The sequence below is a fragment of the Gobio gobio genome (genome assembly GCF_949357685.1).
Source record: "Gobio gobio genome assembly, chromosome: 18".
NCBI lineage: Eukaryota > Metazoa > Chordata > Actinopteri > Cypriniformes > Gobionidae > Gobio > Gobio gobio.
In genome coordinates, this window is record NC_137111.1 from 337,501 (window position 1) to 352,500 (window position 15,000).

General features: G+C 45.8%; 2 protein-coding genes across 3 annotated transcripts in view; both read right to left on the bottom strand.

The window, feature by feature from the left end:
- Window positions 1-6,471, bottom strand: part of LOC307141907 (von Willebrand factor A domain-containing protein 5A-like) — a 24,064-nt gene extending 17,593 nt beyond the window's left edge. Inside the window, exons 1-2 of one of the 2 annotated variants that reach the window (XM_079842381.1) lie at window positions 6,332-6,471; window positions 6,042-6,091 (exon numbers count right to left, since the gene is read on the bottom strand). In XM_079842381.1, coding sequence (XP_079698507.1) covers window positions 6,042-6,084 — 43 coding nt within the window. In that variant the 5' untranslated portion in view covers window positions 6,085-6,091; window positions 6,332-6,471. The remainder of the gene's footprint in view (window positions 1-6,041; window positions 6,092-6,331) is intronic. The other variant, XM_079842382.1, reaches the window with a different exon arrangement.
- An 8,399-nt stretch (window positions 6,472-14,870) lies between these two features.
- The window catches only part of gtf2a1l (general transcription factor IIA, 1-like), a gene marked incomplete at its 5' end in the record, with an annotated part of 53,234 nt that continues 53,104 nt past the window's right edge, over window positions 14,871-15,000 (bottom strand). Inside the window, one exon of the mRNA XM_079842320.1 lies at window positions 14,871-15,000. This exon is cut by the window's right edge and continues 92 nt beyond it. Coding sequence (XP_079698446.1) covers window positions 14,985-15,000 — 16 coding nt within the window. The 3' untranslated portion in view covers window positions 14,871-14,984.

Below are 15,000 nucleotides of genomic sequence, written 5' to 3' on the forward strand. Positions count from 1 at the left end.
ATGCTGCACTTCTTAGCGCTAATGGGAAGTGTCTTATCACGACCAGCTGTGAAAAAGTGTGTTTAACACGTCAATGAAATTGACCCAGAGGTATTATAGCGTCGTCTGGTGACGTCATTAATAGATGAGCCCCAGCTGCTAGCCTTCAGGTCTTTTTTGTTGAAGAACAGTCCTGGGACATCATTAGCACAGCATCTCGTTCCGCTTTATCAAGGAACAGGGTTACAGTCAAGTAACCCGCACCGTTCCCTTTCGAAAGCTACACTCAATGCTGCGCTGCTTAGCGCTAATGGGAACGAGAATACCCACGGCCCCATGTTTGATGGTGTCTGGACCCCTAAGGTTGTGTAGGTGTGCACATGATTGCAAGAAGCCTCAGACACTAGTTTGTCGATGTCGATGTCAATGTCGAATCAAGGACATTAGAGTGGCATGAGCATCCAAGCTATAAAATCTTATGAATGTGTGCGGAGAGGACCAACCTACCGCATCACAAACACTTTTTAAGGGGACACCCCTTGCTAACGCAGTAGAAGAGGCGAGTCCCCTGGTGGAGTGAGCCCTTAACCCTATAGGAGAAGCTTGCCCGCACGCCTCATAGGCAAGAGCAATAGCATCCCTGACCCAGTGTGACATCGTTTGTTTGGTGGCGGCAGAACCTCTGTTACGGCCCCCATGGCAAACAAGCAGCTGCTCTGACTTATGCCGCAGGCCGGAAGAGCACAAACTGGACTTTTCTATGAAGTTTCTCCTGATCCGGCATTGTGAACGGCGGAGGGCAGAAGGTTTCAAGAGTGACAGGATGTACAGTCGAGAAAGGAACCTTAGGCAGTTGAGGATGCAAAATTACTTCCACCAAGCCTGGGGCAAAGTCTAAGCAGGATGGCGATATTGATAGAGCCTGCATATCCCCAATACTTTTTAAGGAAGTTATAGCCACAAGAAAAAACATCTTTAGGGTCAGAAGTTTGTCAGACACTGACTCTAGAGGATCAAAGGGGGTCTCCACCAGACCCTCGAGGGCTATAGCTAAGTCCCATGAAGGGATCTTGGTTCTTACCGGGGGCCTCAACTGCCCGGCCCCACGAATGAAGCGAGCCAGCAGAGGATGTCTCCCGAGTGGCAAACCGTCAATCAAGGCGTGGCAAGCCGAAAGTGCGGCCCCATAAACCCTGAGAGTGGCGGAGCCTGCTGACAACTTTTCCTGCAGAAAATCCAGAACTGAAGCAACCTGGCAATTGACTGGGTCTGCATTATGTGTTGCACACCACCTTTCAAAGACCCCCCATTTATTGGCATACACTTTCCAAGAGGAGGGAGCCCTAGCACTTATGATGGTCTCAATAACTACAGGCGAAAGCCCAGTGTCCCTCAGTTGGTGCCCATCAGGGGCCAAACATGAAAGTTCCACAGGTCAGGCCTGGGGTGAGATATCGTGCCCTCTGCCTGAGACAGAAGGTCCCTCCTCGCTGGAATCGCCCACAGCGAGCCGTTGAGGAGAGACACTATCTCCGAGAACCACACTCTGTTCGGCCAACGCAGTGCTATCAAGAAGAGGCAAGACCCTTGTTGGCGAACCCTGGCTAGAACTCCCGGGAGCAGAGAGACTGGAGGGAAGGCATACAGGCGCATCTTGGGCCATGTATGAGGACATTAGTCATGTCTGGTCATGTCAAAATCTGGTCCAGATCTGCTTGACTACTTCTGGGTGGAGTTTGCATTCCCCCATCTGTAATTCTGTCTGGAGAGTAAATCTGGCCGGTTCTCCACTGGTCCTCCATGACCCTGTGGCCGGTTCTCCGCTGGTCCTCCATGACCCTGTGGCCGGTTCTCCGCTGGTCCTCCATGACCCTGTGGCCGGTTCTCCGCTGGCCCTCCATGACCCTGTGGCCGGTTCTCCGCTGGTCCTCCATGACCCTGTGGCCGGTTCTCCGCTGGTCCTCCATGACCCTGTGGCCGGTTCTCCGCTGGTCCTCCATGACCCTGTGGCCGGTTCTCCGCTGGTCCTCCATGACCCTGTGGCCGGTTCTCCGCTGGTCCTCCATGACCCTGTGGCCGGTTCTCCGCTGGTCCTCCATGACCCTGTGGCCGGTTCTCCGCTGGTCCTCCATGACCCTGTGGCCGGTTCTCCGCTGGTCCTCCATGACCCTGTGGCCGGTTCTCCGCTGGTCCTCCATGACCCTGTGGCCGGTTCTCCGCTGGTCCTCCATGACCCTGTGGCCGGTTCTCCGCTGGTCCTCCATGACCCTGTGGCCGGTTCTCCGCTGGTCCTCCATGACCCTGTGGCCGGTTCTCCGCTGGTCCTCCATGACCCTGTGGCCGGTTCTCCGCTGGTCCTCCATGACCCTGTGGCCGGTTCTCCGCTGGTCCTCCATGACCCTGTGGCCGGTTCTCCGCTGGTCCTCCATGACCCTGTGGCCGGTTCTCCGCTGGTCCTCCATGACCCTGTGGCCGGTTCTCCGCTGGTCCTCCATGACCCTGTGGCCGGTTCTCCGCTGGTCCTCCATGACCCTGTGGCCGGTTCTCCGCTGGTCCTCCATGACCCTGTGGCCGGTTCTCCGCTGGTCCTCCATGACCCTGTGGCCGGTTCTCCGCTGGTCCTCCATGACCCTGTGGCCGGTTCTCCGCTGGTCCTCCATGACCCTGTGGCCGGTTCTCCGCTGGTCCTCCATGACCCTGTGGCCGGTTCTCCGCTGGTCCTCCATGACCCTGTGGCCGGTTCTCCGCTGGTCCTCCATGACCCTGTGGCCGGTTCTCCGCTGGTCCTCCATGACCCTGTGGCCGGTTCTCCGCTGGTCCTCCATGACCCTGTGGCCGGTTCTCCGCTGGTCCTCCATGACCCTGTGGCCGGTTCTCCGCTGGTCCTCCATGACCCTGTGGCCGGTTCTCCGCTGGTCCTCCATGACCCTGTGGCCGGTTCTCCGCTGGTCCTCCATGACCCTGTGGCCGGTTCTCCGCTGGTCCTCCATGACCCTGTGGCCGGTTCTCCGCTGGTCCTCCATGACCCTGTGGCCGGTTCTCCGCTGGTCCTCCATGACCCTGTGGCCGGTTCTCCGCTGGTCCTCCATGACCCTGTGGCCGGTTCTCCGCTGGTCCTCCATGACCCTGTGGCCGGTTCTCCGCTGGTCCTCCATGACCCTGTGGCCGGTTCTCCGCTGGTCCTCCATGACCCTGTGGCCGGTTCTCCGCTGGTCCTCCATGACCCTGTGGCCGGTTCTCCGCTGGTCCTCCATGACCCTGTGGCCGGTTCTCCGCTGGTCCTCCATGACCCTGTGGCCGGTTCTCCGCTGGTCCTCCATGACCCTGTGGCCGGTTCTCCGCTGGTCCTCCATGACCCTGTGGCCGGTTCTCCACTGGTCCTCCATGACGCTGTGGCCGGTTCTCCACTGGTCCTCCATGACCCTGTGGCCGGTTCTCCACTGGTCCTCCATGACCCTGTGGCCGGTTCTCCACTGGTCCTCCATGACCCTGTGGCCGGTTCTCCACTGGTCCTCCATGACCCTGTGGCCGGTTCTCCACTGGTCCTCCATGACCCTGTGGCCGGTTCTCCACTGGTCCTTCATGACCCTGTGGCCGGTTCTCCACTGGTCCTCCATGACCCTGTGGCCGGTTCTCCACTGGTCCTCCATGACCCTGTGGCCGGTTCTCCACTGGTCCTCCATGACCCTGTGGCCGGTTCTCCACTGGTCCTCCATGACCATGTGGCCGGTTCTCCACTGGTCCTCCATGACCCTGTGGCCGGTTCTCCACTGGTCCTCCATGACCCTGTGGCCGGTTCTCCACTGGTCCTTCATGACCCTGTGGCCGGTTCTCCACTGGTCCTTCATGACCCTGTGGCCGGTTCTCCACTGGTCCTTCATGACCCTGTGGCCGGTTCTCCACTGGTCCTCCATGACCCTGTGGCCGGTTCTCCACTGGTCCTCCATGACCCTGTGGCCGGTTCTCCACTGGTCCTCCATGACCCTGTGGCCGGTTCTCCACTGGTCCTCCATGACCCTGTGGCCGATTCTCCACTGGTCCTTCATGACCCTGTGGCCGGTTCTCCACTGGTCCTTCACTTCTGATAGAGACTGGCCACTGCAGACCGGGAACAGCCCACAAGAGCTGCAGTTTTGGAGATGCTCTGACCCAGTCCTCTAGCCGTCACAATCTGGCCCTTGTCAAACTCGCTCAAATCCTCACTCTTGCCCATTTTTCCTGCTTCTAACACATCAACTCTGAGGACAACATGTTCACTTGCTGCCTAATATATCCCACCCCAGTGTTGTAGTCGAGTCACCAACTGTCGAGTCCGAGTCGAGTCTCGAGTCCCAGTGTTCCGAGTCGAGTCTCGAGTCCCAGTGTTCCGAGTCGAGTCTCGAGTCCCAGTGTTCCGAGTCGAGTCCAAGTTGAGTCACCATTACCTGAGTTCGAGTCCGAGTCGAGTCCCATGTTCGAGAATACAGAAATTTTTTTAATATTGTGATACATTATTACAATTTACAATATTTGGTTTTCAATTTATTATACTTTAAATTATCATTTATTTCGTTTCCAACACTCATAATAAATCAGAATATTAGAATGATTTCTGAAGGATCATGTGACACTGAAGACTGGAGTAATGATCCTGAAAATTCTGCTTTGCATCACAGAAATAAATTATAATTTAAAGTATAATAAATTGAAAACCAAATATTTTAAATTGTAATAATATATCACAATATTAAAAAAAATTTCCCCTGTATTTTTGATCAAATAAATCCAGGCTTGATGAGCAGAAGAAATTTCTTTCAAAAACATTACAAATAGTAATGTGTCCAAACTTTTGGCCTGTAGTGTATGTCATGTCGGCAAATATATTTGAAAGGATTGTTTATTGCTGCTTCTATAGACACTATTGTGTATTTTACAAACTATAAATGTATTGTTTTGCTATAAATTATATGTATTTTAATATCTGAAATCTAAAATAAACATAAGCGGGATTAAGCGCTGAGCGCGTCTGTCTTTGGCACAGTTTGAATCTGGCAGTTATTGTCACGTCACTGTACATTCGCTTCACTGTCCGCAGACATCGCCCAACCCTAGCTTCCTCTGTTTATTATCATATATGCATTAGGCAATAATAGTTTTTTTTAAAGCTAATGTTAGCCAATGGAAACCATTTTACTTACTTTTCTGGGTGCATCCGTGACAGATGTCTGTTCAAGTTTGAAGTTGTCCCAGTCTTTTCCTCAATTGTGCGATTACACACACAACATTTAGCGCTGCTCTTTTCAGCATTAGATGCAAAATCCGTGTAGGCGAACTTCACGACAAATGTCAACATTTAGCCCGCGAATAATGCACAAGAATGCGGCGTAAAGTGAGTGACGTCAGTCAGTGAGTGTGTGGTCCAGCAAGGAGAGCGAGCGGTAGCAGTGTCTGTCTGTGAGGGAAAACATAGATCACGGCCGGACTTGGGAGCCCGAAACAGGAAAAGTGTAACAACTTATATCAAATTTTGATAACCTATTTTGTCAGAAACAAAGTAATTAATTTGATGAATCCTCAAGTGCGATTTTATATATCCTCGAGACTCGAGTCCAAGTACGAGTCATCAGTCCAGAGAATAAGGACGAGTACTCCATCACTGTCCCACCCACTAACAGATCATCAGTGTTACTCACTTCACCGGTCATAATGTTATGCCTGATCGGTGTATTTTCATATATTGGAAATCACAGAAAGGCAATAATGGATTCTCTCTTTCACCATTGGAGCAAATGGTAATGCTAAAATGAGTCTTGCTATGGTCTTCTATAAACTTTATTAGACCTTTACTCATCTAAAGCCTTGTTCCCTTTTATACTTTGAGCACCTGCCCCTCCAAAGCTCTCCGACACACACACACACACACACACACACACACACACACACACACACACACACACACACACACACACACACACACACACACACACACACACACACACACACACACACACACACACACACACACACACACACACACCAGAAGATCTGCACCTACTGCTGTAATTTTGAGGGAGAGTTTATACCTGGTTCATTTTTCTCTGACACGAGTCCACAGCAGTTCACCATCCTGACCCTGTGAGAACACAAGAGCGTTACTGTACATCATGAGTGTGAGTGTGAGTGTGTGTGTGTGTGTGTGTGTGTGTGTGTGTGTGTGTGTGTGTGTGTGTGTGTGTGTGTGTGTGTGTGTGTGTGTGTGTGTATCAGTGTTGTGTTATGTTGTGTGTGCGTGTGCGAGTGTGTGATCGTTCATAAGAAACTGAAAGTGACGTCCTTTGCTTTAGAGTGAAAGTAAACAGGAAGTTAGTCTTACTTCTGTTAGAGTTCTGAGCGCTGGAGTCCTTCAGTGAATCCGCAGAGAGTGAGCTGTGAGTGAGACTGAGCGCGCTCCTGATGCAGGAGGAGACGCGGTGACGCGCAGAACATGAAACGATCAGCTGCTCAGTTCCGAGCAAGGGCGTGGCTCATGAATATTCAGTAGATTACGTCATGGACGGCCCAACGCGTCATCTTATTTACATTACATGGGTTTTCCCATTCAATAAGAGACAGAGCGACACGCGTCATAATCTGAAGGCCACGCCCACCGGGGGGGGGAAACAATCAAACGCTCTCCATTGACTTTGCATTGCGTGAAGCGGCCTTTTTGTCATTTCGGACTTATAACAAAAAACTGAACAATGTATAAAAGCTGATATGTGACAAGGTGTACAGCAAACAAGCTAAACAAAACCCAGAAGCAAAAACCCAGACGTTTTTATAAGCTGTTGACCCAAAAAACGAGCGTTTAAGTACAAAAAAGTGGATTCAGGCCATTGAGACAGAGCGCGCGGGTCTTATTACACTGAGAACTACGGCGACTAGAGGGAACGTAATCAGCGACAGTAAATATAATATATAAAAAGGACATTTTGATATTTGACTTAACAGTGACAAAATGTTTACTGCACACAGACATATTGAGGCATACTGAGTGTCAGGATCCCAAAATTGACCATTCTTCTGCTGAAGCTTCACTTCGTATTGCCTGTATCCACTTTTATCTTCTTAAACGCTCGTTTTTTTGGGTCGACAGCTTATAAAAACTTATTTCTGTGTTTTTAGCTTGTTTGCTGTACACCTTGTCACATATCAGCTTTTAGACATTGTTCTGTTTTTTGTTATAAAAAAAAGTCAATGGAGAGCGTTGGATTGCCCCCCCCCCCCCCCCCCCGGTGTGGGCGTGGCCTAAATACGCTCTGTCTCTATACTCTTTATCTAATTTGCATATTAATGTGTTCGTGGGGCAACATGTAATGAAATAAGAAGTGTAATAGTGGACGTGTGTGTGTGTGTGTGTGTGTGTGTGTGTGTGTGTGTGTGTGTGTGTGTGTGTGTGTGTGTGATGGGTAGGTTTAGGGGCAGTGTGTGTGTGTGTGTGTGTGTGTGTGTGTGTGTGTGTGTGTGAGTGAGTGTGTGTGTGTGTGTGCTCGTTGTACCACGGCGTTGGACTATTTTCTCTAATCTTCTTTAAGCGCAGAGGAGCAACTGTGTCTAAAGTACTGGAAAAGAGAGAGTCAATAGTTTCTATTGCAACATCGAGTTCTTCTATACTATCTGGGATGCTGAGCAGATGATACTGATGAGGGAGATTATTTAAAAAGCAATCTTTAGTAGCGGCAGTGATTGTCCTGCCATTTTTAAAGCGAGGGGGCAGCTTTGCAACCTTAGCTAAATTAAGTATACATGATACTAAGTAATGATCTGAGATGTCATCGCTCTGCTGCAGAATTTCAATGGTATCAACATTTATTCCATGTGACAATATTAGGTCTAAAGTATGATTATGGCGATGAGCGGCTCCTGACACGTGTTGCCTAACTCCAATAGAGTTTAGTGTGTCTTTAAATGCTAATCCCAATGCGTCTTTTCCGTTGTCTTCATGGATATTAAAATCACCAAGAATTAGTGCTTTATCTACGGCCAGAACTAACTCTGATAGAAAATCAGCAAATTCTTTGATAAAGTCTGTATTATGCCCTGGTGGCCTGTATACAGTAGCTAACACAAATGTTGAACGGGTTTTATCATGTACACTACATAGCGTTACATAAAGCACCAAAACTTCGAAGGAATTATATTTGAAACTAGACTTCTGAGTAATACTGAAGATATTATTATAAATTACAGCGACCCCTCCCCCTTTACCTTTCAGACGCGGCTCATGTTTATAACAATAATCTTGGGGGGTGGACTCATTTAAGGTAATGTAGTCGTCAGGTTTTAGCCAGGTTTCTGTCAAACAGAGCACATCTAGATTATTATCTGTAATAATATCATTAACAATAAGCGCTTTTGGGGAAAGGGATTGAATATTCAGCAACCCAAGCTTTATCAATTGTTCATCTGTATTATATCTGTTGTTTATTTGTTGGACATCAATTACATTTTTACTGTTGAATGGTTTTGATGGTTTTTTTGTATGTGTTAATTCGGGGAACAGACACAGTCTCTATATGATAATATCTAGGTGAAAGAGTCTCAACAGGTACTCAGTGGGTGCTTCACTGAGAGAGGAGAACCTGTTTGACAGAGGTGGACAAACTACACAACTCCATTACTTGAGTAAAAGTAAAAGTACTATTGGTTCAGTATTACTCCATTACAAGTGAAAGTTGTAAAGATAGATTTGTACTTAAGTAAAAGTACAGAAGTACTTGCTTTTAAAAGTACTTAAGTATCAAAAGTAAAAGTAAACGCATTATTATTTTATTATTGTTGCATTGTTGTATGAATGCACGCTGTTCCATCATGGTGGTTTAAGCCAGTCATGCTCTGACATGCCAGCATACCTCATTTAAATACTTGCTTAAAAGTCAAAAAGCTCTTATCAAAGTCAAAATCATACTAGAAAAGAAAGGTTTCTACATTGTGTTTATTTGACAGGATTATGTAACAAACATTTCTGAAAGGACTTGGCGACTTGGCGGGTAAATCTATAAATCATTCGACCAACCATACATACATACCAGTGTTCATTTTGACAGCAAATTTTGATTTAGTTTTAGTCATAGTCTTTTGACTATAACATTTTAGGCATCTGAATTGTTTTAGTTTTAGTCTAGTTTTAATTGACTATAATAAGATTTTAGTAGATTCAATAGACTAAAATTCCCAACTTGTGATCTGGCGTCTGAGAGGCAGCTTTCTGTGTGCACTTTCGTGTCGTCGCACTTTTTCAGACTTATCCACGTCTGCTCTTCTGAATTTTAACTTTTAAGTATGACTATGCAACGCGCATTGCATCTGGGAACTGCCACCTTCTATTTTGCCATCAATTGATTTGTGTTCAAAAAATATTCATATTTCAAATGTAGTGGAGTAAAAGTCATAAGTTTCCAGAAAAACTACTACTCAAGGAAAGTACAGATACTCAAAAAGTGTACTTAAGTAAAGTACTCAAGTAAATGTACTTAGTTACTGTCCAGCTCTGCTGTTAGATGTTCTAACTGGAACGGAAGCCGATGTCAAATCCCTGAATGATTATAGGCCTGAGGCACTCACATCGATCCCTGCAAAGTGCCTGGAGCAGCTGGTCATGAAACACTTAAAAAGGCCCTCCCTCCTGCTTTGGACCAGTTAGCATACAAGGAGAACAGATCAACGGAGGATTCTATTGCTATTGTGCTTCACATACTTTTGGAACATCTAGAGCATAAAAACACCTGCACGGCTACTTTTCATTGACTTTAGTTCAGCTTTTAATACAATACGGCCAAATACACTCATGCTGAAACTGTGTAACCTTGGACTGAACAAGTCATTATGGAACTGGAAATTGGGCTTTTTAACCAACTGCTCTCAATGTGTGAAAATCGGCGAGCATGTTTCTAACAGCATAGACATCAATCCTGGTGGCCCTCAGGGGTGCTCAGTCCACTCCTCTACACACACGACTGCCTCCTTCCCCACTTATCACATCTTTACATTTGCTGACCACACAACGCTGATCATAATAAACGAGACGGCATACAAGGAGGAGATCGAACAACTGACAGGGTGGTGTAAACAGCATAACCTGGTTCTTAAAGTAAAAAAAACAAAGGAACTCATAGTAGACTTTTGTAAAACTGCTGGCAATATCATCGGGCCTGTCCTCCCGGAGATCTCGACTGTCTGTGTAGGACACACAACATCATGATTCATGAGAGACCGGTTCCATCCGCTCACGGCTGGTTCTTGATGGCAGGACCACCAGAATGTCCAGCAGGCTCTATCCGCGGGCAGTGAGACAGCTGAATCAGCACTGCTCTCCTCTCCACCTCTACGCTCTTAATCCGGCTATTATGCAGATTATACAACAATGACAAGTTCCCATCACATGAACAATTATCCGAGAACTGGACTGCATTGCTGAAGCACACGTACTTACACTCATTCCTCCTGGTCAATAGTGATTCTTCAGCTCATATCCCATAAGAACCCGGACCAATTTATCCTTATAGGAAAATTATGGGGCATATAAAACAGGCTTAATGGACCACTTGTAACATGTTTCTGCAGTTGTTTTTGAAATACAACCCCTCCTTGTGAGAGATCTGTAATGTTACACATATGTGACATTGGGCGTTTATGAAAAAAAATGTATGTTACATATATGTCACATTGGGCATTTATTTCTCAGTTTAAAAAAAAAACATTTAATATTTTTTGTGCTAAATAGCAGTTTTTTTCTGTTTCTTTTCTTTTCCACAACATTTATCAAAATTATGCATATTATTAAAAAAATATTACCAAAACATATCAAGCCATAGACGGATCTTCCAACACTTATCCCCTGCTTGCTGATTTTGTTGTCAGTGAGATGTAGACATGCTAGTAGAGTCTGAAAACAGTTGCGTAACATTTTGTCAGCCACCATGGGATGTCATTTTATCATTTTCCCAAGTATGCATGATTTCCTGACATTTGGTGCAGATCATGCGCAGATCAATACCAATCAATATTTCAATTATATTAAACAGTGCTGTTAACATTTTTCTGAGTCCCAGATTTTATATAAAACATAGAGAAAATATATAACACTAAAACAAATATTGAATCTGCTAAATTAATTGAGCAGCTCACTAATATTTTTCTTAATATGACAAATACATAACATCAAAATTCCACCAACTGTTGTAAGGTTAACAGCCCGATGTGACATATATGTCACCACAATATTTTCATAACTTGTTTTATATCAATTTGTTTAAGAAATGTATTAAAATCAGGTTAAGTGTAATCTATGATAAGTTATTAAAATGTAAGAATTGTTGCATGGGTTGAAACATACCTTTAGTAACAAAAACAAGCGTATAAAAAAATTTGCTTACACTGCAACATGTGCTTACCAGACAGACCACCATTTTGGAAATGTTGCCATGGCAACAAAAAATGCACAAATTGTCACATGACTGAACCTGGGTGTTCCTTATATGTCACTAAGGGACTTCCTGGGTTGAAATTTAGGGATATTGCTTTAAAAAGACCTTTCCAGATAATCACCAGTGTTTGTGACACCCGTGTCACTGTGGGTTATTATGGGATATACACTATTCCTCTGTCCACTAGATGTCGTTTGCCCTGTTTATAAAATGTGCTATTGTTGATCTCTTGCACTTCATGAAATTGCACTGTCGATCGATGCTCTAATGTAATCTTGTTGTATTATAACAATGACAATAAATTATAATTATTATTATAAGCAACTGAAAAAAGCACAAAGGTCAGAGCATGTCCAAACTTCTAAAGGGCCCCAAACCGCCTCCGGCCCCTGAACGTTAAGCAGTTCATTAGCGCCCCTATGAAGCGATTTCAGATCTGTGCAGGATCAGCGTTGTGTTGCGCTCACATCAAGGATCAGCAAAAGCAGTTGTTAAAGGTCCCATGGCATTAAATTATCATTTTATGAGGTTTTTCAACATTAATATGAGTTCCCCTAGCCTGAATATTGTCCCCAAGTGGATAGAAATGTTGATCGGTGTAAACCCGAGTTCTGGCTGTCTTTCTCTGCCTTTGAGAAAATGACAGGCCAGACGAGCCAATCCTGAAGTCTCCTGGTTTGACGTCCAAGCAGGAACGGTTTCCTCCCTTTCCTCCGCCCAGAGAATCTGGCACGCCCATGCAAGCCCTCGAGAGATCATTGCTTGTGAACGAGTGAATGCTGGCAGTTTCTCAGTGTTTGGATGTACAAATGAAAACAGAAGTCTTTTTTCAGTTCCTTCTGATCTGTGATCAGTGATTTCTGATGTGTAGCTAATTATTTATTATTCCTGCACACGCAGCTCTCTCTCTCCAGACAGAACGGTGTTTTCGTGTTTTCTATCTTGTGAGTCAGTGTTTTTGTACGTCCTCGTCGCGTCTATCGGTTCTAAAATGTGCATACAGTCATGAATTTCTGCTCAACATCGGCAGAGTCAGATCTTTAGAGATAAACTTCACACACGCCGAAGCTCGGGCTGCACTGACTCGGCCTTCAACATCCCCGACCCACAGTACTGCATCTGGCCCACAGCGGAGGAGCCAAACGCGGCGTGAGATTAAGCAGAAGGGGGGTAAGCGTGAGCATATCCGGGCTAGCCAGCCTAGCCCCACAATAAACTGGATTACATTCGATTACTGCTGTTGTGTCTTTGTTTGCGCTGTGTACTCAACGCGCGTCACTGACGCTTTTATTTTACAAATAATGCTATACTCAACACTTACTTTTAACTCGTTCATCTCGCTGTAATGGTACTTTGCATGTGTTACAAAGTTGGTAATAATGATGAAGAGGACTCGGTGTGACTGGGACTCGTGTTTATTCAGAACTCTCAGATACAAACACAATAAACTCGCGCTGACTGACAGCGCTCTCACAACTCAGTAGTTACTATAAATAACTTTGTTAGCAATCGCTCCGTCTCCGTGATGTCCGGTTCGCGAACGAATCATTCTTTTGAACCAGTTCTTTTTAGTGAACCGAACCAGTTCACCAAATCGGACTGAATCGTTCTAAAGGGTTCGCGTCTCCAGTCAGCGCTGATCCATAATTTACTAAAGTTACTAACTTTCTGACATGAGTGACAGCCCCTCCGACTAGAAATAGACTAATAACCTGAAGTATATGCTGTAACTACAACAGTTCACTGATCTGAGACTGACAGAACTGATGTGAAGTGAACTCAGGTCCATCCGTCTCTCTGGCAGCAGCTCGTGCCTGCTCGTGCCTCGTAGACCTCGTTAAACCACGCCCCCTCCGCTCATTTAAAATGCAAAGATGTCAGCCAATCACAACAGTGGGCGTTTTTACTGAAGTCTCACAGCAGACACGCCTCTTGAAGCAGGGCATTCAGCCACAGGGCAAACAGCAGTATAGAAAAAATGCCTTTTATTTCTAAATTATGACATTTTATGATGTAAAAGTCATACTAACAATATAAGTACACCTCAGGAAACATTATAAAATAATAGAAAAATGCCATGCCATGGGACCTTTAAGAAAAGTGCTGAGCTGCATTTGTGCCATCTAGTGGTTTAAAGGAGAATGAAGTCAAAGCGCCTTTAGCCCGTTGTAGACAGGTATTGCTTGACCTGCATGTAAATGTAACCCTAACACATAAAAAGAAAGAAAGGGTCGCTCTTAAAGCAGTTTGAAACCACTGCTCCACAGGATAGCAGCGAGCTCAATCTGACCAAAGCCGTTAGCATTAGAGTATAGGGTTTGTAATTAGCTGTGTGAACTGCCTGAACCCCAAAAGTTGCCGTTTGGATTTAAAGAAGCCAATACTTAAGCATCATTATCGCAGTGATTGATGTGTTTCTGGCATGTTAAATGTCTGGCAACAGTTCTTTTAGCCTTAACTGACCGTTCGCAAAGACCCGCCCACTTTAGTTACTGTTGCTATGTCGGACAAGCCGCGCTCTCACACCACACACACACACACACACACACACACACACACACACACGTTTGTTTTTGTGAAATGTGAGGACATTCCCACAGGCGTAATGGTTTTTATACCGTACAAACCGTATTTTCTATCCCCTTACACTGCCCCTAAACCTACACACACACACACACACACACACACACACACACACACACACACACACACACACACACACACACACACACACACACACACACACACACAGCCCCTAAACCTACCCATCACACACACACACACACACACACACACACTGCCCCTAAACCTAGCCCTCACAGGAGACTGTGCAGTTCACTTTCTGTAAAAAAAAACTTGTTCTGTGATTTATAAGCATTTTGAAAAGTGAGGACATGGGGAACGTCCTCATATTTCACCCTCTTTTTGTAATGCCCATGTCATTATACACATTTGTGTCCTGATATTTCACAAAAACATGCCCACACACACACACACACACTCACAGACACACACACTTCCTGAAACACACACACACCTCCTGAAACACACACACACACACACACACACACACACACACACACACACACACACACACACACACACACACACACACACACACACACACACACACACACACACACACACACACACACACACACACACACACACACACACACACACCTCCTGCCACAGGTCCTCAGCTAATGCTCTGAGGGGCTTCAGTGGGAGACGTCACAGAAGAGACAAAAGACACTTTTGCTTCATTTTATTTTTTGTAACGCAAACACAAGCATCAGTGCAGCTCCACTGCTCCATTCATCAGACAGATTATCATATCAACACAATAACCCTAACGTACAACTCAATATACTCAATATAACTGTTCAATATAATCAATATAATCAATATAACGGTGATCAGTATAACTCAGCCCTTCGCTCTCGGCCGTCAGTGGAGCATTAATATTCATAACCAAACTAAACCATCTCAAAAATATCAACAGAGGATCTGACAGAATGAATCTACATCTGCTCTTTCTTCCTCTGAGGCTGATGTCCATCACCACTCCGCCTCT